The 24,343-nt window shown below is 50.0% G+C and overlaps 2 protein-coding genes across 19 annotated transcripts in view; one reads left to right on the top strand and one right to left on the bottom strand.

Moving 5' to 3' along the window:
- Positions 1-20,417, bottom strand: part of CYREN (cell cycle regulator of NHEJ) — a 127,774-nt gene extending 107,357 nt beyond the window's left edge. For 3 of the 12 annotated variants that reach the window (XR_003431878.1, XM_027101840.1, XM_027101841.1), the window contains exons 1-3: positions 19,909-20,413; positions 18,728-18,988; positions 17,693-17,768 (exon numbers count right to left, since the gene is read on the bottom strand). Coding sequence is in view for 11 of the 12 variants with exons in the window: in XM_027101840.1 (XP_026957641.1) it covers positions 17,693-17,768; positions 18,728-18,861 (210 nt within the window). In the remaining variant the exon portion in view is untranslated. Of the gene's footprint in view, positions 1-15,795; positions 16,821-17,692; positions 17,769-18,727; positions 18,989-19,908 lie in introns of those variants that run through there. The other 9 variants (XM_027101845.1, XM_027101843.1, XM_027101834.1 and 6 more) reach the window with 8 other exon arrangements.
- On the top strand, positions 1,133-15,911 carry TMEM140 (transmembrane protein 140). Of its 7 annotated transcripts, XM_027101833.1 has the most exons (4): positions 1,133-1,616; positions 12,051-13,465; positions 13,566-13,614; positions 14,358-15,911. In XM_027101833.1, exon 4 carries the CDS (start codon positions 14,394-14,396, stop codon positions 14,979-14,981), a length of 588 nt encoding a protein of 195 aa, XP_026957634.1. In that variant the 5' UTR covers positions 1,133-1,616; positions 12,051-13,465; positions 13,566-13,614; positions 14,358-14,393; the 3' UTR covers positions 14,982-15,911. The 7 variants fall into 7 exon arrangements, with proteins under 7 accessions (XP_026957634.1, XP_026957631.1, XP_026957633.1 ...); XM_027101830.1 differs by having other exon boundaries at positions 12,051-13,614; XM_027101832.1 differs by having other exon boundaries at positions 1,140-1,616; positions 13,566-15,911.
- Positions 20,418-24,343: the final 3,926 nt, after the last annotated feature.

Below are 24,343 nucleotides of genomic sequence, written 5' to 3'. Positions count from 1 at the left end.
CCAATTTGGAAGAGGGAATTAGGACTTGTGGCACATGGGTCAGGAAGAAGAAAGCTACATCTTCATCTTCTACAGTTGAGAGTCAAAAGATTATGCCAGAAACTGAGAAATCAAGAAGTACCATTATCAGCATGTTACTTACAGAGCAGAGGTAAATACCTAAAGAATCAGGTAAAACAGACGAGGTGCTTACCCTGGAGAAGAAGAAGGTGCTAGTGCGGGACTACTGTTTTCTATAACAAACTTTGACAAATTCTTGACTCTTTAAAAACTATGTGCATTCTAACTTGAAATAAAATTCTTAAATGTATACTTCTATCTCTTCTATATTGTGTCACTTCATTCACCAGTGTTCGGGTTTCAGCGTGACTAGTTTATACCAGTACCAAAAAATTAATTTTATCTCTGCCTTGAAGGCATTATTATGAAGGCTAGACAAGATATTCAGAAATTCTGCTTTTAATAACAGCTACCATTACTGTGTGCCCAGTACTGTACTAAGAACCTTCATACATTATCTCCAATTTCCACAACAGCCATGCAAAGTAGGTATTGTCTCCATTTTACACGAGACCCTGATGCTCAGAGAGGTTAAATAATTTACTAATCTGTAGCAGAGCTCCTTGATCCCAGAGTTTCTGTTCTTCCTTCCTATTAGATCACATCACCTACATCACCTCTTTCTAGGGTTTGAGTTTAAAAGAACTACAAAGGGGAAAAAATGTAGCAGTTCAAAGAACTCCTTTGAGGGAAGGCCAGGGAGGGGAAGAGGAACCCTGAAGGATTCAGCGATATTACTAGGTAGCTGTCTACTGACTTAACCCCAAATTGGAGTTTCCAGCTGGTCATGTGAGCATAGAAAGCAATTTTTAAACTCTGGCTAGGAGCCCCTATGATTACAAAAATAAAAGCTCCATTCTGCTCTTATTTTGAAATAAGATATTCCAGCTGTTCCAGCATGGGCCTAAACACCCTGGTGAGGACACTAAGACGACAAGGTTTTGTGTCCAGGGATACCCAGTCATCCTACAAGGCTGATTTCCGAAAAGGAGGGGACAGATGCATAACTTCTTCCCCAGTGGTGACCTCGGTCTGGGATCTCAGACCAGATGATCTTGAGGGTCCCTTCTTAGTAAGATTCTAGGTTGTATTTACCTTGGTTTAAAACATTAGGAGTTTTGAGAGTGTCTTGGCCAGTTTCCTTTCTGGAATTGCGGTGTGATATAATCAAGACACTTGCCTGCCTCTTTAAGTCTATTGGTTGGTTGGTTCAGGTGTGGGTAAAGTGGCCAGTTTGAGGAACAACAATGTTGTTTACATTCTTTCTTTCTGAAAAGTCAGGAGCCACCGGCAAGAAATGAAAGTGAAATCAGGGGATAGTGTCATCAGTCAGCACAAATGTGACAAAGTTCAGAGAGCTGTTTACTTAGGCACAACTGCGCCTGCCAGCCAGTCATAAGCTCGGGGCTTATGCTCGGGGCTGCATCGTTCCAGTCTCCACCGGCCTCGTTTCTGGAACCTGACATTAGGACGCAGCGAGAGAGAAGAATCAAGCGAACATGATTTCCTGCTCCTCCTCTTTATGAGTGTTTTGTGGGTTCTGCATCTTCTTTTTGGTAAGTACCTACCCTACATGCCCCACAGCTCGCCCAGACGCCTGCCTCTCTGCAAGACAAGTCAGCTTTCCTCTCAGACCCTGCATTCTAGCCATGGGCCTGGGCAAACGACTGGTAGTCAGGATCTGGGGACCTTCCCCCCCATACAGACCCACCTTCGTGAGCTCTGCTCTTCCCTCCTTCTCCCTACTCCCTGCAGCATCACTGTGCGACTCTGGCCTCAGAAGAGGTGCAGGTAATGTCAGTATAACTGGTTAGAAATGCAGGGGAGAACTGTGGGCAGCAGGGTCTTGCACCGAGTCTGTACAAATAATGGTTTGTGACGCATGAAGTGGATTCTTCATCAGAAATAGGCCACCAAACAAAAGCAGATCACTGACTCGCAGTAGCTAAACTGGTAGTTACAGGAAACACTATGAGTTCTTAAAATACGCACTGTGGACTAAGATTGTCAGAAAGACCTGTGTTCTTGACTCAGAAAGAAGACAAGAGATTTTCAGACCCTGTGTTATTAGACTACATTGCTTTTCACACCTTGATGGAAATTCATGGCGGGATTTTAGTTCAGTTGGTGATCTTAAAAGATTTTTTTTTAATGTGGGCTATTTTCCTAATAATTTCCAATATGCTTCTTCACCTGTAAAATCAAAGGCTCTTTGGGAAGAGATAAATACATGTATTATGTGATTTGTCCTTCCTTCCTCCCTCATGACGGCTGAAATGCATTTTTCAGTACCTTCTTCCTAAACCTCATCTCTCCCAAAGTCCCGAATCCGTGCACATGACGTTCTCCTTTTGATTTTGTATATTCCCCTTTCTCAACACTCTTTCCAGCTAACCCCCTGCTTTATCTAGTCACTAAGATTGTTGGTTTTCTAAATTTCACTTTTACATAAATATAACACATGATTCTGGAAATATTTTTAATGTAAAAAGAAAGGAACTCTTACCCATGCCAGAGATATCAGGGCAAACATGAACATTTTAGAAAAATTCCTTAGTCTCTTTCTTGCAGTTATACTATAAAGTGTGATTTCAGACCTGGTTCTTCTAAAGGCTGCATAGAGTTTTAGTATCTTGATATGTCATAATTTGATTCTAATGTTGGGCATTCAAGTTGCTTCTCATTTTTTGCCAAAGTAATACTATGATGAACATTCCTGTATATAAATCATTGATTGCATTTCTGATTGCTGCCTTAGGGTAGACTCATAAGTGGAATTACTTGGCCAAAAGGTATGATGATTTTTAGGGTTTTCAGTGCCTTTTGCCATATTGCCTCCCAGAATGTTTCTAGGAATTTTCACATCCACCATCATTATATGAAAATGCTAGTTTTACTGCACTCTTGATATCAGTGTTTTTAGCTGCAGTTTTAATAGGGAAACTTATAGGTTATTTTACTTGGCATATCTTTGATTACATTACATGAGGTATATAGACTTTTTTTCATGTTAGTTAATGTGATAGAGTGTTTTATAATAAGAAATATGTGTTTGGTCTCTGTCCCCATTTCTGGCACAGAGCTCCTAAAACCCTTGGAATTTCCTTAGTGATAACAGAGGTAAAGGTGTCTTTTTTTTATTCATTACAAACCCTTTTCAACCACATCTGAGTTGTTAACTTTTGGGAAGTCGCTAAGAATGGGGCCGGCTGCCAGGGAAAACCACCACCCCAGCCCCCAACCTCTAGGGAGGTGAGAGCGGCTGGAGACTGAGTTCAATCACCAGTGGCCAATGATTCAATCATACCTACGTAATGAAACCTCCATAAAAATCCCTGAAGTACAGGGTTCAAGAGCTTCTGGGTTGGTGGACACACGGAGATGCCAGGAGGGTGACAGGCCTAAAGAGGGCATGGAAGCTCCACGACCCTTCCCCCCACCCTTTGCCCTAGGCATCTTCTGGGTGGCTGTTCCTGAGTTGTATCCTCCTATGATGAATGAGTATTCTAGTAAGTAGGCTGTTTTCCTGAGTTCTGTGTGAGCCACTCTAGCAAATTAATCAAACCCAAGGAGGGGGTCATGGGAAACTCGAAGTTATCCTAGACTTGCACTGCGGGGGGCAGCGCTCGGCTTGTGGCACTGACCCCTTAACCTGTGGGATCTGATGCTATCTCCAGGTAGATAGTGTCAGAATTAAGGTAAATTATAGGACATCCAGGTGTCACAGAAACTTCCTTGGTGGGGAAAAACCCTCACACATGTGGTGGAGGGTACAAATAAACAGAAGAGCTTTTACAGTTAACTATTTTGCATTCCTTCTTACGTGAAATATCTCTTCATATGCCTTGTCCATTTTTATGGAGATTAATGTTTTTCTTATCTGTTTGCATGAACATTTGTTATATTAGGTATATTAACCATTTCATGTTTGTTGCAGATATTTTTCCATACTCACTGACTTTTTTTGGGGGGGCTGCATTGGGTCTTCTTTGCTGTGCTCTGGCTTTCTCTAGTTGTGACGAGCGGGGGCTACTCTTCGTTGCGGTGTGGTGGCTTCTCTTGTGGCAGAGCACAGGCTCTAGGCGTGTGGGCTTCTGTAGTTGTGGTGCAAGGGCTCAGTGGTTGTGGCTCACGGGCTCTAGAATGCAGGCTCAGTAGCTGTGGCGCACGGGCTTAGTTGCTCTGTGACATGTGGGATCTTCCTGGACCAGGACTCGAACCCGTGTCCCCTGCACTGGCAGGCAGATTCCTAACCACTGTGCCACTAGGAAAGCCCTCCACGATCACTGACTTTTAATTTTACATTTTGTTGTATAAAATGTATATTTTAATAGTTAAATCTGTACTGCTTTTTTCTTTGTAGTTTCAATTTGCTTTTAAGCTCAGAGCATTCTTTCTCATTCATAAATCAAATATTTACTTTTTTCTAGATCTTTTTTTTTTCTTTTGTCTGTTTGTTCCTTACACTTCACTATCGGATCCATGTGAAATTTATTTTGGTATGTGGAGTGAGATGAGGCCCTAAAATAGTTTTCTTTTGTTTTAACTAATCAATTGCTTCAGCATTAGTCAATGGAAAACCCTTTCTTCCACTGAATTATAACACCAATTTTACGGTGTATTAACTTCATATACATGGCTTTTCTGAGACATTCTGCTCTCTGAGCTGTCCATCCAGTACCCCTGCCATTCTGTTCTATTGGGCCCACTTCCCCCTCAGTTATTTCTCCTTGGGAGCTGGACACTGCAATGACCTCAGTGACTCTAGCCTGCCTTAGGCCTCTTCAAGTGAACTACAGCTTAAGGTGAATTAATTAATATAATAAATATCTTTGGAAGTTTAATCTTCACATATGCATACACAGTATGTTCTCGCAGAAACTGACACTTTTTGCAGGGCTTTATTCTATACCCCTAGGCTCACACCACCTCAGCTGTCTCAGTCCTGTCAAAATGACAGAACTGAAATAATTTAGTAATGAGTTTACTCATTCCTTCGTTCAAGGAAAAACAATCCACAGATCCAGGGAGCGTGGCGCCTCACAAGCGGTGGAGCATTCTTTCTAGGGATGTGGGACAGAGCGTTAGAAGAGGCAACGTGGCTTATGATGAAGCCTCGACCTCGTAGCCAGCAGGTCCTGTTTCCTGGGGAAGGTGAGCTGGCTCAGGCTGCTGGAAGACTGTGATTGGTGTATGTTAGGGTTCCTTGACAGGTGTTTCCCAGGCAGGCTGACTTGGGTTTAGATTTGTGACCTGGGCTGGGCCACTGGGGCCGCCTCATTTTCTGAGTCCCAATATACAACTTAACTTGATCAGCCAAAAATCTAGACTTGAATAGACTTTGGGAGGGGACGCCCCCGATCCCCAGCTCTTCTGTGAGGACACAGATCTTCTGCCCACTCAGCAGCAGTAGGGAGGTGCAGGTACTAACAGCCAAGACCCTGGCAGAGCAGAGAACACAAAGGAGCAGCGACCTCGGCCCCTTCCTGCAGCATCCCGCCCACCAGGAAGCATCAGGCCTCAGTCAGCACCCCCCTAAGAGTGACCAGGGAAAGATTCACTTTCTGAGGGATGGAGGGAGAGGCCCCATAGCACCTGCTACTCAGTTTGCCTGTGATTTGCTTTCTTTGAGTTATTTTAGTGAGTTACAAAGCCATTTCATATGCGTTACAAACTCTCCAGGTAAGAACCGCATCCTCCTGTGTGGGGATGGAGGTGAAGTCCGAGAAAACTTAGCCTCCTTTCCAGCCAACTCTCAAAATAACTTTTGCAAACCTGAAGGTCTAAGTCTAAGTGACCATCTATCATTCTTTCCCTCCTCTTCTTTCCTTTTGACTTCTGGCGGCAAACTATGTTCACTAGTTTTACAGCAGGGCTAGTGGGCAGAACCACCAGAGACAATGCCTGGCACTGCTCCAACCCCAGTTCAGGCTCTCTCCGCACCTTCAGCCCCGCCACCTGGGGCCTCGCGCCTTAGGTTTGGGGGAGCAGGGGCTTGAGTTAATGAAGCACCTAGTGAGGATATAATCCAAACCTCTCACCCTGGCCTCCAAGGTCCTCAGGGACCTGGGTCCGCTCACCAGTCCAGCCTCGTCCTGTCCCCTCAGTCACTGGGCTGTCACCCAGTGTCTGTTCCTCTCCCAACCCGGTATTTATAACCACTGCACTCTGTTTCTAGAAGCCTCTTCCCCTGGCTTTTTCACATCCCTCAGGCCTCAAATCAAATGTCTCCTTCACAGACAGGCCTTCCCTGACCCTCCAATGGAGACCCATCACTTCCTTCTACCAGGTTCTCTCCTTCACATCACCCTGTTTATTTGCTTCCCAAATCTCTTCAAAAATTATAATTATCTTTTTAAAAATACATGTTTGGTGTTTGTCTCCCCAACCAGAGTGCAAGCTCAAGGAAGGCAAGCCCCTGCTTTGCCCCGCATGTTACTGATTCCCCAGGGCCTGTGACTCAGGGAATCGTCCAACATGTATGATCGCTGGAGTCACAAGAGGAAACCCTGGCCTCATCAGTAGAACGGGGGGCAGTGGCTCTCCAGGTGAGTGCAGGATAGAGGGCAGAAGCAGCATAATCGAGGGCGACAGCAAAGGCCGTCACTCTTTGCTGGTACTGTTATTTGTCTTCAAACTCTGCCTTGGGGCCTGTGAATCTTGGCCCCCCCGTAAACTGCACTGTGAAGTCCCCCCAGTAAAAACCAAACGAGGATGGGTCCCAAGGTGCAGGCGTTTTCTCATTTTTAAGGATTATTTTTCCCCCGCGCTAAATTTTTTTTGACCTTTGTTCCCAGCTGGATCATCTGCTTACTAGCAGGGCTAATGAGCAACAAAACAACTGGACAAACAGCAAGTTAATATTAATGGAGCTGCTGAGACAGTCTATTGCGGTAGCTTGCTGGAGGTGGAGGGGGTGGCGAGTGCGCCAACTCCACGCTGCAGTCTCATGGTGTAGTCATGTTTCTGCTGGCAAAGCTGTTTTTATTTACATGGAAAAATTAAGTAAATCCAGACGTCACAGTGTTCCATAAAAAGCCACTGCTGGCCCGGCCATCCGTGCGGCATCTGAAACCCAGGCGGCTGCTTCCATCTTACAACATTTGGGAAACAGCGCTGTGGCCTCGTTTTCAAAAGTAAGAACCTGAGCTCACGTTTCTGCCAAAGCAAATATGACACATTTCCCTTTCTTCTTCCCTTTTTGTTTTCGTCAGGAGCCACACCCAAACCACAAGCGACATGATGGCTCAACGAGTTCAGCTAGACAGATTTTCGCCAGGGCTGGAGGCCCCCTCTGACAACCTGGCTCTCTCCTCTGTCAGATTCTGTTTTTCTGACTTTCTTCTGCTCGTATTTTCTTCCCTGGGCTTCGCTCCCCCCCATTCACGTCGCAGCCACGCCCTCCGCCCCTGTCCTGCTCTTCCCTCGTGTCCCCTTTCTCCCCTGGACCACAGCCTCCACCACGGCACCAGAGCAGGCAGCAGTCCACCTGTGCAGATCAAATTAACTCACTTCAGTCTCACAACAGCCCCCAGGGACAGGCCCGAAGGCGCGTTAAGGGCGGGGATGTAGACTCCGGCAAGCTCACTGACATGCCCAAGGTCACGCGCTATGAGCGACAGGACAGCAGCCTGAACCCCGGTGGTCTGGCGCTAAGGTCCACGCTCTTCACCACCACATCCCTCACACCATCCCGGAGTCGTCCGCGCCAGCCACCAGTGAGGACAGCTTCCTGGAGTCCAGGTTCTCCGGGGAAGCTCTGTTCTGAACTCCAGTACTAGTGTCTCCTCAAGAATGTCACTTCTCTGAGCCTCAGTTTCCTCTCTATGATAATAATTTAAGTAACACTAGGTAACGTTCCACATGCTGCATAAATCACCTCACTTAATTTCCATAACATTTACAAAACATGCTCTATTGTTATACCCATTTTGCAGATGAGAAAACTAGGCAGAGAGACATTCAGGTAGCTAGTAAATGGTAGAGCAGGGATTTGAACCCAGGACACACAGCTTCAAAGTCTAAGCTCAATGTCACCCCCATACAAGAGGAGAATAATGTGATGTCCACACACTGTGGCCGTGAAGATTAAAGGGGATGATGCACGTGAGGGCCAGACCTCGGGAGACAAGACTCAGGTTCTTACAGTGATTTCACAATTCTGCCCGACAGGCCTCACCAGGCTCACTTGGGGAAGTTATTGAGCCTCACTAAGCCTCAGTTTTCTCCTCTGGAAAGTGAAGATAATAACATTAAATGTGCTCTCATAGTGAAAACTTAAGAATACCTGCTTAGTACAGGGCCTGGTGCAGAGTAAATGCTCAAAAAGATTTTGAGGTCAGTATTTGATCTTTAATAAGCCCTCAATCAAACTAGATTCTTTCTTTGACACCTCCAGTGATCATAAAGACTTCTCAAGGCAAGTTCTGCCCTCCAAGCTCCCCTATAGCTTTCTTAAGTCATTAATGAGAAGGAAGGCCGGGAGATGAATTTGTAGCCGACAAACTAGAAACCCATTCGTTTTTCTTTCAAGCTTCCGTTCCACAAAACTTGCACACTGTGTAGTGTCTGTCAGCAGCAAAATGATAACATCCAAGTTTTGCCAGGTCATGGCAGCAACTGCTCCTGCTGGTGCGGGGGCGGGGCGGGGCCTCACCACACCTGAGTCCCTCCTTGCAAGGGGCCTCACAGTGTCCAACGCCTGAAGCTAGCTACAGGCTCACATACATGTCTGAGAAACAGGGGACAAGCTTGAGGAAACTTACATTTAGGAAATGGGAAGCATAAAAAACAGAGAAGGAGGAGAACTAGGACAGAGATTCAGGTCAAAAAAATAGAAGCAGGGCTTCCCTGGTGGCGCAGTGGTTGAGAGTCCGTCTGCCAAGGCACGGGATGCGGGTTCGTGCCCCGGTCCGGGAAGATCCCACATGCCGCAGAGCGGCTGGGCCCGTGAGCCATGGCCGCTGAGCCTGCGCGTCCAGAGCCTGTGCTCCGCAACGGGAGAGGCCACAACAGTGAGAGGCCTGCGTACCGCAAAAAAAAAAAAAAAAAAAAAATAGAAGGAGGCATTTACGAAGCTCTATGTGCCATGGCTGACGTTCACGAAACCATTCAGAGGTCACTCAGTGGATACTTACTACGTGCCCATAATGTGCCAGGTAGTCCTGGGTGTTGCGGATGTAACAGTTAAAGGCAGATTTTGAGAGAGACGGGCAGCCATAGATTTTTGTCTGATTTGCCTAACAGATAAAATTCCTTGCCCACATGAAGTTTACATTCTACTGAGGGTTGTACATGGAAGACAAAAGAAAACATTTAGCACGTTAGATGGTGGAAAACGGCAAGGAGGAAGAGCAGGGAAGCAGCACAGGGAGAGCGGTGCCGGTGCCGCGGAAGGGCTGCTGCGGCTTCAAAATGCCGACCAGGGATGGCGCCACTGAGAAAGGGACCTTTGAGCAGAGACCCAGGGGAGGCAGACACGTGGTGACAGAAGAGCACTCCAGGCGAGGAATGCAAGTGCAAAGTCCCAAGCTTGCCTAAAGTTTTTGGAAAATGCAAAAGGAGCCAATGTGGCAGAAGCTGGGGGAAGGAGTGGAGAGCAGGAATAACGGGAGAAGAGGTCCAGGAGGTGACACGGGCACTAACAGCACTGGGGAGTCCTGATCCCAAAGAAGCAGGAGAAGGCCAAGTTATTGTTAATGTTGTCCCTGGAAAGTGGGCGCCCTTGGCGTCAAGAGTCATCCTTGTTAACAAGCTCCAGGACATTTACACACCTGTGGGCACAGCACACTGTATCATTCCCTGGCCGAGGAATTCAAACGTTCCAGAGTCTCGTCCCCACCCTCTGGAGCGGGAGCTCGGGCTGAAGGGGACACTTACAGGAACTTGCCTTCCTCTCCGATGGGCACCTATAAGGGCTCATTAAACACGTGATGAACGAAGCAGAATCTCCCGGTGGTGGACGAGTGGTGCCCTGATATGAGCGCCAGTGTAGGGTGCTCCAGGAGGCTACCCTCGGGGGCAACATTCGGGACAGAGGCGTGCAGGTGGTGAACTCGGGCAAAATGGCGAGAAACTAAATAAGCCCCAGCTATATGAAGTCTTGTTACTGAATATCATTAGACGCTCAGGCAGGAAGAATGAACTGAAGAAACAGAATGAGGTGGGTAATTTGGGAGTGGGTATTTTTGCTAAGTCAATGTAGAGAAAGGAGTTTTGTGGGGAATCTCGTATGTTGGGGTAAGATGAAAATGTAATATGTGAAGTCATGATTAGAGCAGTGACGAATCAGAAGTTATAAATAAGTGTGTGATCAACATCTGTATACAGCAGCCGCATAATGATTAAGCTGACAGATATTTTAGCCTAAAAGAAAGAAGTGCTTGGGAGCTGGAGCTACAGACCTTCTCTAAAATGGAAACAAAAGGTCGACAGGCAGCAGTTTGCAAAGTCCACTTTGACCCTGGAACTCAAGGGAGCACGTGGTAGGCCTTCAGCCATCTGAAGTAAACAAGCCAGTGTCGGTGGCAAGAGCCAGCCTCCCCGCTCCATCAGCCCTTCTCAAGTGTCCCTTACAGTCAAGGGGCAGGCCAGGGGTGAAACCTATGCTGGGAAAAGCTCTCTGGTCACCCGTTCTCTGCCTGCCAGGTGTCCCACCCTCGGGGCGTGGGCGGCCAGAGGGATTTCCAGTGCAACAATCCGCCAGAGCTCCAACCCTCCCTCAGACACCACCTCATGCAAGTTTCCCTCTTTTAACATGAAGGTGGCAAGAACGTAATTTAGAAGATCAGGATACTATGTCTGTGCCTCTTTCAGCCATCATCCCATCAGCGTGAAAACTTCAGAGGTGCTTAAACTAGAAAACAAAAGCAGACAAACTGCCTCGAATGCACTGTCTGGGAGTGTTCTCCTTCTGCTTCTCTAACTGGGACCCTGCTGCCCTGGGCTCTCCGGTGACAAGCGTGAACACACTCCACACACTCAGAGTCAAGATCTGTGTCTTGGTCCAGGGGCCCCACTGCCACAAAAGGGTTATGCTTTACGATGACCGTTGTGACGACAAAAGGCTAGCAGCCTTTATTTATAAACAGCTCATATACAGAAACCAAACAGAAACCAAAACTGAAAATGATAGAAAGAAAAAAAGGAAATGACAGCACTCCCAAGAGAAGAAAACAGAGACGGTAAACAAACACTTAAAAAACGTTAAACCTTGCTCATTAAAAAGAAACAGTACAGCAATGCTGTGTCATTTTTCATTATCAAAGATGAAAAGACAAGAAAATTCAATCTGGGAGGATGAGATGAGATAAGTTCTCTCTTAAGCTGCTGGTGGAAGGATAAACTGATTCACAAACATAGTCACCCTGGCATTATTTTTAATATTATAAAACAACATCGTAAGACAGAATATATAAACCATACACAATAGAACAGCTAACGCAGCCGTTAAAAATATTGTTTAGGAAACACTTCTAGTGACAAAAGGAAATATTAATGCTATAATGATGTTTACAAAGCGGGATACAAGCACATATATTTACGTGGTCCCAACTATGTAAAACAACATTATAGAAGGAAATGTGTCGTTGACTGGTTACTTCTACAACCTTGAAATTATAGACGATTTTTAGTCTTGTCACCATACTTTCGTGCATTTTTCTAGTTTTCTACAACCAAGATGCATTACTTTATTATAAACAGGAAAACTTCACCTAAAAATAGCAACAGTGACTCAGCAGTGTCCCCTTCTGCCCTCTGAAGGAAGCACAGGCTTATCATCTAAAGGGAACTAAAAAGCTCATTGTGGTGAGAACATGAACACTAGGATTGTTAAAAGCCAAAACAAAACAAAACAGGGTAAGCTCTTAGGAAGGCAGAGCAGAGTACCCTAGGGTTTTCCAACCAAATAACCATATCGTTTTACTGGGAAGTGTTTAGAAAAAAGAAGCTAGGACTAGCCCCCAACCTCTCTGTCCACATCCCAACAGGAAGCACGGAGGAGCCATCCCAGCACTGAGTATATATGAGACGTAAAACACGGCCCCTCACCTCAAGAAGCTTTGCCGTCTTGTTAGATAAGTACATGCAGGACCTAAAGGGCGCTACATGTCATTTTCATTCAAAAAAAAAAAAAGAGTTCCTACTGTGTATCACGCACCATTCTGGGATAAAACAGCGAGTGGGAGCATAATCTTGGCCTTCAGCTACAGCAGAGTGTGGGCTGAAGTAGTCTGAGAAAGCTGGTGAAAAATTAGTAGGACTCAGAGAGGCAGAGAACAGGGTAGGACTTGAGGAGGTGGAGTGCCTGAGCGGGTGGGCAGTCGGGAACGGGGACTGTGGGCAGGTGCCGGACTGAGCAAAGCAAGGGGGGAAGACCAAAGGGAGCTGGACCTCACTGGAGAACCCAAGTTCAAGTTCTAAGCCATACCAGATCGTGGTGAGCCTCACGTACCAGGCATAGGAGTTGGGACTGAATTCTATGTGCATAAAGGGGTGAGAGGAAGTAAATCAGGGACTACCACCTTCTCCACACGCCGGCTCATGGGCTTCCTAGCTCCAATTTATTTTGTCTCACTCTCTGTTGAAAACCTCGAGAGAGAAGAGGAAGTCAGAAACAAAGGCCCTGGGTGCCTGGGGAGCTGCTGATTGACATGGCTCGGGCAGTCTCCTCTGAGAAGCCCCGGGAATCTTTTTGCATTAAGCTTAATATATACATATATTTTTTTAGCCCAAGTGTAACAGGCTTGAAATAGGAGAAGTAAGAGGGAGCGTTTACACAAAGGCACCCCAACTCCCAACCTGGACCATGGAGGCAAGTCAAATCTCATTTCCCACTGCACCATGGTGTAAATCCGGATTCCAGTCCTGGAAATCCATCCTACACCCCGAAATACCTAAATGCATTAAAAATGGAGATACAGGCTTTTACAAACATTTGTTAATATGTAAAACCGTGCAAACTATGTTCCTGTTGGGAATTTTTCCCATCCCGTGGGCTGCACCGGTTAAAACTTACCGTACCAATCTAATACCGTAGACTAAACACACTCTTCTTATACCTGGTGAATCTTTCTGTCTCTGCCAAAGGAGTCACTGATAAATCTTTATTCTCATCAGCCACCTACTGCAGACTGAACATCTGTGTCCCCCCAAAGTTCGTATGTTGAAACCTAACCCCCAACGAGACAGTATTTGTAAGTGGGGCCTTTGGGAGGTGATTAGAATGGGATCGGTGCCCTTAAAAAAGAGGCCCCAGAGAGTTCCTGGTCCCTTCCACCATGTGAGGACACAGCAAAAAGCTGAGCCCTTACCACACTCCGAATCGGCCGGTGCCTTGATTTTGGACTTGCCGCCTGAACTGAGAGGAAGAAATCTCTGTTGCTGACGAGCCACCCAGTCCGCGGTAATTTGCTGTAGCAGTCTGCATGGCCTGACGCTGCCCTCCCCCTCAGTCTGTTCCACATCCTGCCCCCTCTCACCACGCTTTGTTTTTCCACGCGCAGGACAAGTGTGGGAGTGGTCAGGCAGACCCTCCAGCCAGCTCTGGGAAAGGTGAGGGGCTGCACCTCTCAAGGGGTCCCTCCAGAAATTGATCTCCAGGGCCACCACTGGCCACCACTCCCTGCACTGCCCACACCACGGGCAGCCCTGGCCGGGTGCACTGCAGGATACCACTCTGTGTTCTGGCCCTGTGCTCCTAGGCACTTCAGGATGGAAATGGCTGTTTTGTTCCATATTGGCAAATTTACAAATATGAAGGCATAGTATGCAGATTACTGTTTGAGAGGCCAATGTGGAGAAGTCCTTCTGATTAAAAACTTAGTGAAAATATTTTTCCAAAAAGATGACGAAGGTACATCCTATATATATCGATACTATATACTATGGAGGGACTAGAGAAGGCAAGTTTCCTGTAGATCAATTTGGCAAAATGCAGTAAAATCACTAAAAAATATTGCTACCCTTGACCCAGTGATTGCAGTTTTAGATATTAATCCTAAGGAAAAATCAGATTCAGCAAAGTCTCAGGCCAAAGGTCATTCAGTTATGATATTTCCCGCCCTCAAAGCTGCCAGGAGGGCCCTTCCTCCTGATCTCAACCCAGAGAGGCAGCTGAGGACTTAGCCCCTGGAGCCTGCCTGGAGGTTACCCCAGATGTCTTGGTTTTAGTTTGGCTGTCTTGAAGGGAGTTTGCCACAGGTTTTTATGGAATTCCAGAAGGGAGAGCAGGAGCTTGAGAAGAAACTGGGAGGGAGACAGGGAGAAATGGACACTCACGGCGTGACTTCCTGCAGGTACCCAGGAAGGCGCCCTGCGAAGCGCAGGAGAAGATGCCCGTCCTAAGGTCAAGGCGGAGTAACCAACTGCTGTTCCTGGGAATCATGACACTCACAGTCACAGTGATCTTTCTGCTGTTCTTTGCTCTCCTCTGGAAGGCCGGCAACCTTATCGACTTGCCCAACCTCAGAATTGGCTTCTACAACTTCTGTCTTTGGAACGAGGGCACTGGAGCCCTACAGTGTCACCAGTTCCCTGAGCTGGAGGCCCTGGGGGTGCCTCGAGTTGGCCTGGCCCTGGCCAGGCTTGGCGTGTACGGGGCCCTGGTCCTCACCCTCTTCGTGCCCCTGCCTCTCCTCCTGGCCTGGTGCAACAGTAACGAGGGAGAGTGGCAGCTGGCCGTGGGCTTCCTGGCCACGTCCTCCATGCTGCTGGCCAGCGGCCTGGGCCTCTTCCTCACCTACACATGGAAGTGGCTCCGGCTCTCCCTCCTGGGGCCTGGGTTTCTAGCTCTGGGTGTTGCCCAGGGCTTACTCATCCTCTTGCTTATGGCCACAGTCGTGTTCCCTCAGAGGGCAAAGGACAAGAACTTGAGAGCTGCTAGCTCTAAAGGCTTACGTGATTGCAAGGGTTCTGTTTGAACTATGCTCAGAGAAGGTGCCAGAGGATTCACGGGCTGCTGTGTCTTCTCAGCCATCCTGCTTCATAGCTAATACTGATCTCAAGACTAGCAGACGGGACCCACCGCGGAGGGAGTAGGGCACCCGACGTCAAGGACAGGCAGCAAGGGCGGCCAGGGCTCCCTCGGCCACTTAGTGTAGGGTTGTGCGTCCTTTGGGACTTTTAAGGTTCCCAAGGTCACCCTAAAACCACACAGCTCATTGTCACAAGAATTCCTGCTTTAACTAACTGATCTGAGCAAGCCATTCTTACTTTATCCTCAGAACAATGGGGAGATAAGGCTTCCTGTCATGGGGCCAGATTTCCAGTACAAGTTGCCAAACGCCAGACTGGAACCCAGTGAGGGTTTATGAAGAAACACCTCAGGGTCCCTGGGGGCCCTGCCTGGCAGGCTCCCCATCTCCATCCAAGGCGGGTAGAACGCGATGAGCCCCTCACCTCTGACAACGCTCCCAAAGGCCCAGGAATAACCTGAGGGATTCACCGAAGACAGAACACATGGGCACAAAGAGCAGCCTTGGTGGCTTTGACGGTTCCCCTGAAAAGGCTCCCGGCTCCCTGAAGGCTCCCTGAAGGCTCCCTGAAGCCCGACAGAGCAGGGAGTCAGCGGGCAGATCCCTCCCAGCACGTGACCTGGGAGTTCACGAGCCGAAGACACCGGGTCCCTGGTCAGGAGAGGAAGGTGAACAGGACTGAACAGTTCCACATCCACGTGAATGCTGCATCCCCTCACCTCTCACCCCCGGCCCAGAAAGGATACAAGCACAACTCACGCACTGGGGAACTTTGTGTATTTTTCAGCACCTATATATTGAAAACCTGTACAGCACGTGATTGCCTCATCCTATGCCTGTCAAAAGCCACACTGAATACAGAAGCAGAAACACGGACTCTAGTGTGATGTCTTGTCCTTGGTGTCTCCTTTGGGTTCCTGTCCCACTCTTGCTTTCCGACTGTCCAGGGACCAAGGCCGAGGCCACCAAGTGGAAGAAAGGTGGCAGCTCAGGGGGAGGAGGCCTGATTGGTCAGGAGGCTTCCCAATCTGTACGCTGAGCCTCAGGTTCCTGGACGGAGCCCAGCACTGTGGCAGGATGTCTGGTTCAGGGCTGGACGAGCAGGGGCTCACAGACTGATCGAATGCCTCGTGATGAAGGCTATTTTTAAAATAGGCTTCCTCCTTAGGGAGGCCAAACAGTAGGAATTCCAGTGTACTTAGCAGCCATACTTGTTTTTCTTTAAACATTATTAAGTTGACTCTTTGGTTCCAGTAAATTGACCACCACAACCTCATCTCCCTGGAACCAGGTAACTGAACACAACAGACTGTGGGGATCCCAGACCCTCTGAGCAAGGAGAGAGCACAGTGCAGGGAGGATCTCTAACGGGAGCTCATTCTGATTCCTCACTTCCCAAGGTGAATCTGTGCAGCCCAGAGAGGCGCAAAGCTGGGAGCAGAAGCCGTGACAGTCTGAGGGCAGCGCCCAGGCCAAGAGGGAAACCCCGCTTCCTTCAGCCACTCTGGGCAGAAAGTCCTGGAAGTTTGTCCCTTAGCTGAAAAATATCTCTCTGACGTATTTTAGCGCGTCCTGATCCTCCCCGAGTTCTCTGCCGCAGGCCGAGTCAGAACCCGCAGGCCCCGGAGGAGGGCCGTCTTCCCCACAGTCCTCGTCCTCGCTGTCCTCGCTTCTGCTCCCGCGGGGACTCGGGGACGGCGGCGCTGAGCTGGCCGGGGACTGCTCTGGCTTATCAGCGCCTGCCAGAGGCAGCTGTTCCAACGGCTTTTCCTGTTTTCGGCCCTGCTGAGTAGAAGCAATGGCAGGCAAAACAGACGGGGGTTTACTTCCCTAACGTGCTGGTTTATCTGTCGGTGACGCAGAACATGCCCAGAAGCAACTGTGAAGCCAGCACCGGACGAGTCAGGCCCTGCCCCCAAATCACAGATGGCCCCTCCCTCCCTTCACCCGACCCCTCCCCTCCCCGCCACCCCTTCTCAGATGGTGCAGAAGTAGAGACCAGCTTGGGAGAGCAGCGGCAGGGGCCTGAGGAATAGCGCCACAGGAAAGAAAACTAGAATAAATGTACGTGGAAAGGCGGGTGACAGAATGCAAGGAGCACAGGAGACGAACCCCGAGTGCGGGTCTTAGCCTCTCCCTTACTGGCACCAAATCACTTATTGTAACTAATAATAATATCTATCAGCAGGTTATTGCAAGGAATAAATGCGATAGGAATATATAAAAGTCCCTGAGCAACTATCAAGTACTATCAAGTACTACCAACTATCAAGTACAACTCTAAAGTGGGACAGTTATCATTTGCTTCCGGAAGCCAAGACACTCAGCGGCGTGGTGCTCCGTACGGCGCTCAGAAGTCACCTCGCCTGACTGAGACCCTCCAGAGAACATGAGCAGTTAACGACTTCTGTCCCGTCCACACGCCACCAGCACAAAGTCACCCAAACAGAGAGGGCTGCCCTCCCTCGCACAGCTGCGCCCTCCCAGGTCTCCAGCCCCAAGCGGGTGCCCACCAACCAGGGAGCGGGCTGCGGATGAGTGGGCTCCTGGCCACCCCAGCAGGCAGGGCTCCTGTTTTATTAGCATGAACCAGGCCCTGGTCTAGTTTCTGCCCACCAAGAGTTTCTGGTCATAAGAAAAGACACAGCTGACTTTACCTCAATCAGGATCCCCAGAGCAACGTCTACGATTTCAGCTTCATTCATGCAGTACACAGTCCTCATGGCAGGAAGTCTGAAAGAAAAGCACAAAGCTAGAGATGGCACGGAATCACCAGGAGGAGAGAATGAGAGCAAGAGCTGCATCTCAGGGCCTGCCCACCAGGGGTGAGAGCAGCAGCTTCCCCAGGGCACCAACGTGGCTTCTGCATCCTTGTAACCAGTGACTGGCACAGGGGGTTCTCAGGGCAACAGTGTGGGGCTTCCCAGCCTCCACCAGCTCCCCTGAGGATCTGGAAACAGGGCACGATGGCCGGCTTCTGAGAGTCAAACTCACACACATGGTGGATGCGAGCAGATCGAACAAGCCAAGACACAACCCACCCCCCTCCCACCGCAGTGCATGAACACAGTAAAGGAGGGCGGCACAGACCAGAAATCGCGGCTGGCCAATGAAGAAAACTTAGAAAGGGAAGGGCAGAGAGGGACAGTGAGCGCCTGGGACCACGAGGGGAGAGGGGAGGGACATCCCCTCCGTGGCAGCCCAGAAACCCCCGCCATTACCACCATTCAACTAACCCACCCCACGGCCTCTGATCTCAGGCCGGCACAGTAACCTGCAGCTTGTCCACCTGTCCCTGAAGATCTACCCGCAAGGAGTCGGGACCATCTCGTCACTCATCTTGCCCAGTGGATGGTCACAATTTCTGTGGCAAGAGAAGAGACTGGCAATTTGGACAACTGGCGTCTGAGAGCTTGGCTGGTGTGTGTGACCCGAGAGGGGGAGCCGCTATCCAGGAGCTGACAAGTGAGGGTCTGGCGGTGGAGATTCACCAAGAGAGGCAGAAGCCGGTGCCAGTCTGGGAGGGCACAGCTCACTTCCCGTGCACCCCCCGAGAGCTGATGAGAGGTCTGTGGACTGAAACACCCCACCTCACCGTTCTGCCAACACGGGAAGAGTGGGCCCCGGCAACTGTGATGTCCCAAATCCCTCCCCCTGTCCTAATTCCCCAGGAGGACCAGAAGCTGCCCCACCTTGCTGCAGCCACTGGCACCGTGGCTGTTCTCCTCTTGGGGGTCTTCACCTGCACCGTCCTCTTTTCAGCCACCTGGGCTGTCATCCATGCGGGAAGCACCCTTTTTTTATTCTCAGATTTTAAGTCTTCCATCTCCCTAGTCTCTCATGAAGAGGAACCAGGGCCCAAGCTTAATGACTTCAGGACAGCAAATCCCACTCTCTCATCACACCAGGAATTATAGGTCTGTTTGTCCTGAATGGGAGTCCAGCTTTAATTCCTACAAAGAAGAACAAAGACCAGTGAATTCTAATCAGCAAGAATACTCCCAGGCATCAGCCGAAATTACTGGTCAGGGCAGGGCCCAGGAGACGCAGATGTGCCATTCACAGGGCATGAAGGGGCAGGCGAGGGGCTCAGGGAGAAGCAGCCCTCCACGCAGGGCCCAGGGACCCCACCGGCAGCCAGGCCCAACGCCTCCAGGAGCCTCTGCACTGAGCCATTCCACACGGGAGGAGTGGCATGAACACCCTCCCAGGAGGAAAGAGGGAGGGAGGTGCCCCTGCTCCTCTCCACCGCAGAGGCTCACGGTCCCCAGGGTGTCCAGACTACCCTACCCTTAAGACACCTCTCCAAGATCTCTCCCCTGTTTCTCCCAACCACAGACTTCTCATTCCCTCTTCTGGGAGCGGTTATAAGAAATTCCAAGGCCATTTTGATTCACAATGAGGTTTCACCGGCCAACACCCACTCCCTTACACCAAAGATACTTCTGACCCGTCAGATTTCAGCCAGCAGTAAGGTCAGGAATCCAGAAGCTGGGGCGCCGGGCTGGGGGGAGTGTCTCACCTTACCGGGCCTCTCCCCACCCGCATTGGATTCCTTCCACCTCAGCCCTTCCTCCTAAAGCTCAGCCCCGACCCTGTGTCTCAAAGGGTGCAGGGCTCCACCCTCCACTTAGCAGTTAACCCTGAAGGCAGCTGCGGGCGCCTTCTGCCTAAATTCAAGCGGTGCTAATACTCATTCCCACATCTAACGAGCACCGCTAACCGCCCGGCACAAACAGCGCGGCGGTCGGTGCATACACTGATTTGACCGTGAGGTAGATATGCTGAAGCGTATTTAACAGATAAGGAACTGAGACTGAGCAGTATGCACAAAGTCACAAAAAAGTTTGAAATGGCCGGCCGGGACACGCACCCGGGTCCTCCAGACTCCGCCGGCTGGGGGTGGATGAGGGCCTGGGACGCCCCGGCGCGGCCCCGCGGGCGCGTGCCCAGCCCAGAGCTCCCGATTCTCAGCCGCCGCAGCCCTCGGGGACCCCGCGCCGTCCTGGCGCGACCACACCGGTGCCGACCTGTAGGAGGAGGGCGAGGTGGGACGCGCGGCAACCACGCGGAGCCTCACCGGCAACAGCACCGCCCGCGTCCCCGGCGCTCCTCCAGCAGGGCTTCCTGCCTCCGGGCCCGCGCCCCCTTCTTGGCTTCCGGGGCGGGTCCGGGAGTCTGATTCTGGGCGGTAGTAGGGAACTCGGAGCCCGGCCGGCCGGGCTCCGACCCCGCGCGCACCGTGACCCTTCCCCCGGCTCGGCCGCATCCCCGCACTTCCGGCTTCCGGCCGCCCGCGGGCGCGGAGGCCCTGGCGCGTCCCCTGTCGGCAGATCGCGTTGTCTGCGCCCTCGGCTGTAGAGCCCTGACTCCCCAGCTGATGGGAGACGCCGGCCCCGCTGTCCCGAGTCCTGACAGTCTCTCCTTGACCACATCCAGGTCGGGCTCCTCTCTGAACTCTTCTCAGCTAGGCCCTGCCTTTTGGACTTCCGTGTGCATCTCCAAATTGTCCATTTTTAGCAAGAATACTGCTAAGTTGATCTAACCAAAGTCCACCCATCCCCCGCATCTGATCATCACCCGCCACCATCTTCCAGGTGGTGTCTAATCACCCGGCCGCCCTCAGGAAGAATCCTGTTAGGTCAATTTAGCCAGAATCCCCTCTTACTCCTATGTTTCCTGTTAATAATCATCCATCCACCGACCCCCCCCCCCCCCCCCTTTCTTTGTATTGGGAGTTGAGCACAACTTCGCCCCCACTGCAAAACCCTACTGAGTAGCCCCCTCGAATAAAGTTTGCCTTACTTGTCTTTAACAAGTGTCATAAATAATTTTCAACAATATTTTTTCTTTAACAGTCCCCAAACGTGGCTCCATTTGAGGCTTGCTGGATAGACTCTGTTAAAGTGTCAATTCCCAGCCCTCGCCCCCCACCAGAAATTAGGGGGAGGGGATCTGCATTTTTGAAAGCTCTGCTGGGGAAGGGCAGAGGCGCAGTGCTCCCTGCTGGAGGCGTGCACTCCCAGGCAAGGGGGGTGCAAGGTGAGCCCCCCACCCCCGGCTGCAGGAAGGGAAATTAAAGATTCTGTTTACATTTCAAATTGGCCAGAGGTGTTCTGTGAACAGGGCTGCTCCACGAGGCTGCCCAGATGTCCTCACTGCTTTGCTTTCAGCCTGATGCTGAGCACTGCAGTTTACACGTGGAGTTAGCATCTAGTTTAACTTAGAATCACACAGGTTGAAGCAGCTTAAAAGACAGACAAAAAAAAAACCCAGGTGGCACACATCACTAAAAACACAAGGACAAGTGCAGATGGTGAAACTTCTACCACATTTTGAGGCAAAAGGATGATCAGAACCAACCATCTACCCCCCAAAATGCAAAATTATCAAGACAGCCATTTGAAATGTGACTTACAACAAATCAGCTAATAATAGAATAATTACTCTCCATATGCTACAGGTGCAGGATAGGGGAGTGTGATCCAGAGTTTGGAGAATCCAGAGCCAGGAGTTCTCACTTCCAACTGTGTGTGCCTTTGGTTTCTGCAAAGCATTTTCACCCCATACTAATCTTCAATCCTAGGGAAGTAGGCTGGTCCAGCAAAGTTTAAATCAATCAAGGCTTAAGGAGTAAATCAGTGATTTCAAGTCACAAAACCAACCTGCTGTGCATTGGGGTAATTTAGCTGCGGGCTGAACCTGGGCTCTGCCTCCAGCCTCTTCAGGAGGCCAACCCTTCCAGGCAGGACTTGCTTCTCCTCTGATTCCCTAAAGGTTCCAAAATCACTGACCTCTAGGGCCCTCCGCTCCCACGGTCTGTGAGCCAGGACAAATCCAAGTCTGATGGGTGGAGATGCATCATTTTGTTTTAATAAAGGAACAGAGAACACTTGCCATCATGAGAACCACTCCCTCCACCTTTTTCTCAAAAACCTTCTTCCATAGCCAACCGAAAAATGGGGTCTGAGGAGCAGGAAACCCATCTGCATAAAAAACATAAAAAACTGTGTGAAAGGCCAAATAGGGATGAGAAACCCCAGCTGTGGGATTTGAATGGGTGGGAATCAGCTCCTGAAGCATTTTGAATGCTGAGTTCAGGGAGTCTGAGGTCTTGGAGCAGAAGCAGGCAAGCACACACAGGTCCCAAGGACGAGGGGAACGCACCTCACTGTTCTCGTGCAGCCCAGCCCAGAGCCAGGCTACACCTGCGCAGGCTTGGGGGCCTGAGGCTGGACTGGCTTGATGGTTTTCATCTAGTTGCCCTTGCCCAAGCTAGTGGAGGAGTCTTGCTGGCATTCTCGGGTAGATGTCAAGCAGGTATTGTGAAGATGTGAATTTTTTTTTTTTTTGGCTGTGTTGGCTCTTCATTGCTGCACGTGGGCTTTCTCTAGTTGTGGCGAGCCGGGGCTACTCTTCATTGTGGTGCGCGCGCTTCTCATTGTGGTGGCTTCTCCTGTCGCGGAGCACGGGCTGTAGGTGCGCGGGCTTCAGTAGTTGTGGCTCGCAGGCTCTAGAGCGCAGGCTCAGTAGTTGTGGCGCACGGGCTTAGTTGCTCCGCGGCATGTGCGATCTTCCTAGAGGTCAAGACAAGGGCTCGAACCGGTGTCCCTGGCATTGGCAGGCAGATTCTTAACCACTGAGCCACCAGGGGAGTCCCTGAATTTAAGTTTTTGTTTTTGTTTTTTTTGCAGTACGTGGGCCTCTCACTGTTGTGGCCTCTCCCGTTGTGGAGCACAGGCTCCGGACGCGCAGGCTCAGCGGCCATGGCTCACAGGCCCAGCCGCTCCGCGGCATGTGGGATCTTCCCGGACCAGGGCACGAACCTGCGTCCCCTGCATCGGCAGGCAGACTCTCAACCACTGCGCCACCAGGGAAGCCCTGAATTTAAGTTTTGACATGCGTTATTGGAGGATGAGAGCTCATCTTGGAGGGGTGAGGAAGTGGGACAGGGAGGAACACCAGGATGAATGCATGCTGACAAGCACTCAGGATGGGGTGGAGGTCAGAGAGAGATAGGCCAGGAGGGGACAGGGTGGCCCGCTGCACAAACCGTACTTGCTAATTTCAAAAGGTCAGAGGTTAATGGTGTTTTGGTTTTGTGTTTTTAGGCAGCTTCAAAGTGATGTGGAAGCCCCACCTCAATCCCTCCTGGTGGAGCCTCAGTCACATCAGCTGTGAGCCAAGCTCAAAACAAGAGGGAGACAGGTATCCAACCCAGAGCATAAAGGAAATGAGAGAAGAGACAGCTCTTCAAGTGTTTTCTACAAACCTTAAAGACATTTCAGCAAACTGTGGAGACCGTATTGAGAGGAGAGAATGGGCAGTAAGACAGAAACTTCGAGATGGAGAGAGGAAAAGCTAAACAATGAATTCTCTCACTCAAATGAAACACATGACCACTTTTTAAATGTCCTACAGAATCACTGGGAGAGATCAATAAGGTTGCTCATTCAATGCAGAAGATGGGAAAAATTATAAATGGAAAAGTCTTGAGTTTGTTCATCTGAAGGAGGATTACCAGGTGGAAATGGGTAACAATGTGTAAGTGACTACTTATCACTAAGTCTCTGGTGTTATCTCATAATTGAGCCACATAAACACCTCCCTGCTTTCCTCCCAACTCCCAGCAGATCGGAGCCAAAGCTTTAGTACCAATCTCTTCATGATTTTCCAAAAGTAGGTAACTGGGAGCACTCCCACAGCAGACCTGCACCCCGGATCTGGGCTGGAGCCTCTGCAACAACTATTCTGAGCAGCTTGGTGACAAACTGCCCCTGTCAAGTGTCAGAGCCCGAGGTCCAGGCCTGAAATCCCACCGCCTCAGGTGGAAATGCAAGTGGGAGAACGGAGTCATTTTCTTGTTCCTCTCCACCCCGTGAGGGCATCTGCCTCTTCAAGGTCCCACCCCAGCCAGGGAGCAAAGGGCCGGGCTGTGGACACACGCGGATGGTGTGAACCCTAGGTTCCAGGCCGGCACCTGGCCGACTTGCTCCTGTCCTCTGGCCACTCACCAGCAGAGGGCGCTGGAGGCCGGCTTTGTTCAAACTTAGGGAAGTGAAGTTGAAAGAATGGGAGGAACCACAATCACCCAGATGGAGAGGGGCAGATGCCTCAGACCTTGCACTTGTCCTAACAAAAGCTGCCAACTCTCAAGGTAAAAAAGACACCATGGCCTCCTTGACATGAGCCCAAAGAAACGGGAACGGCACAAACCTTGGTTAGCCAACGGAGCAGTAGAGAGAGGACGTCCTACATCCATGGCAAAGCAACAAGCAAACCTCCAATAAAGGTCAGCCCCATGGCTG

This window comes from Aethalodelphis obliquidens, unplaced genomic scaffold, assembly GCF_003676395.1.
Source record: "Aethalodelphis obliquidens isolate GAN/ISIS:26980383/991018 unplaced genomic scaffold, ASM367639v1 scaffold5, whole genome shotgun sequence".
In the NCBI taxonomy this organism is placed as follows: Eukaryota; Metazoa; Chordata; class Mammalia; order Artiodactyla; family Delphinidae; genus Aethalodelphis; species Aethalodelphis obliquidens.
Note: the sequence above shows the minus strand (reverse complement) of the source record. Positions and strands in the feature narration are given on the sequence as shown.

What these genes read in the sequence shown, in the direction of transcription:
- TMEM140 (XM_027101833.1), top strand. Translation starts at nt 14,394, where the DNA reads ATGCCCGTCCTAAGGTCAAGGCGGAGTAACCAACTGCTGTTCCTGGGA.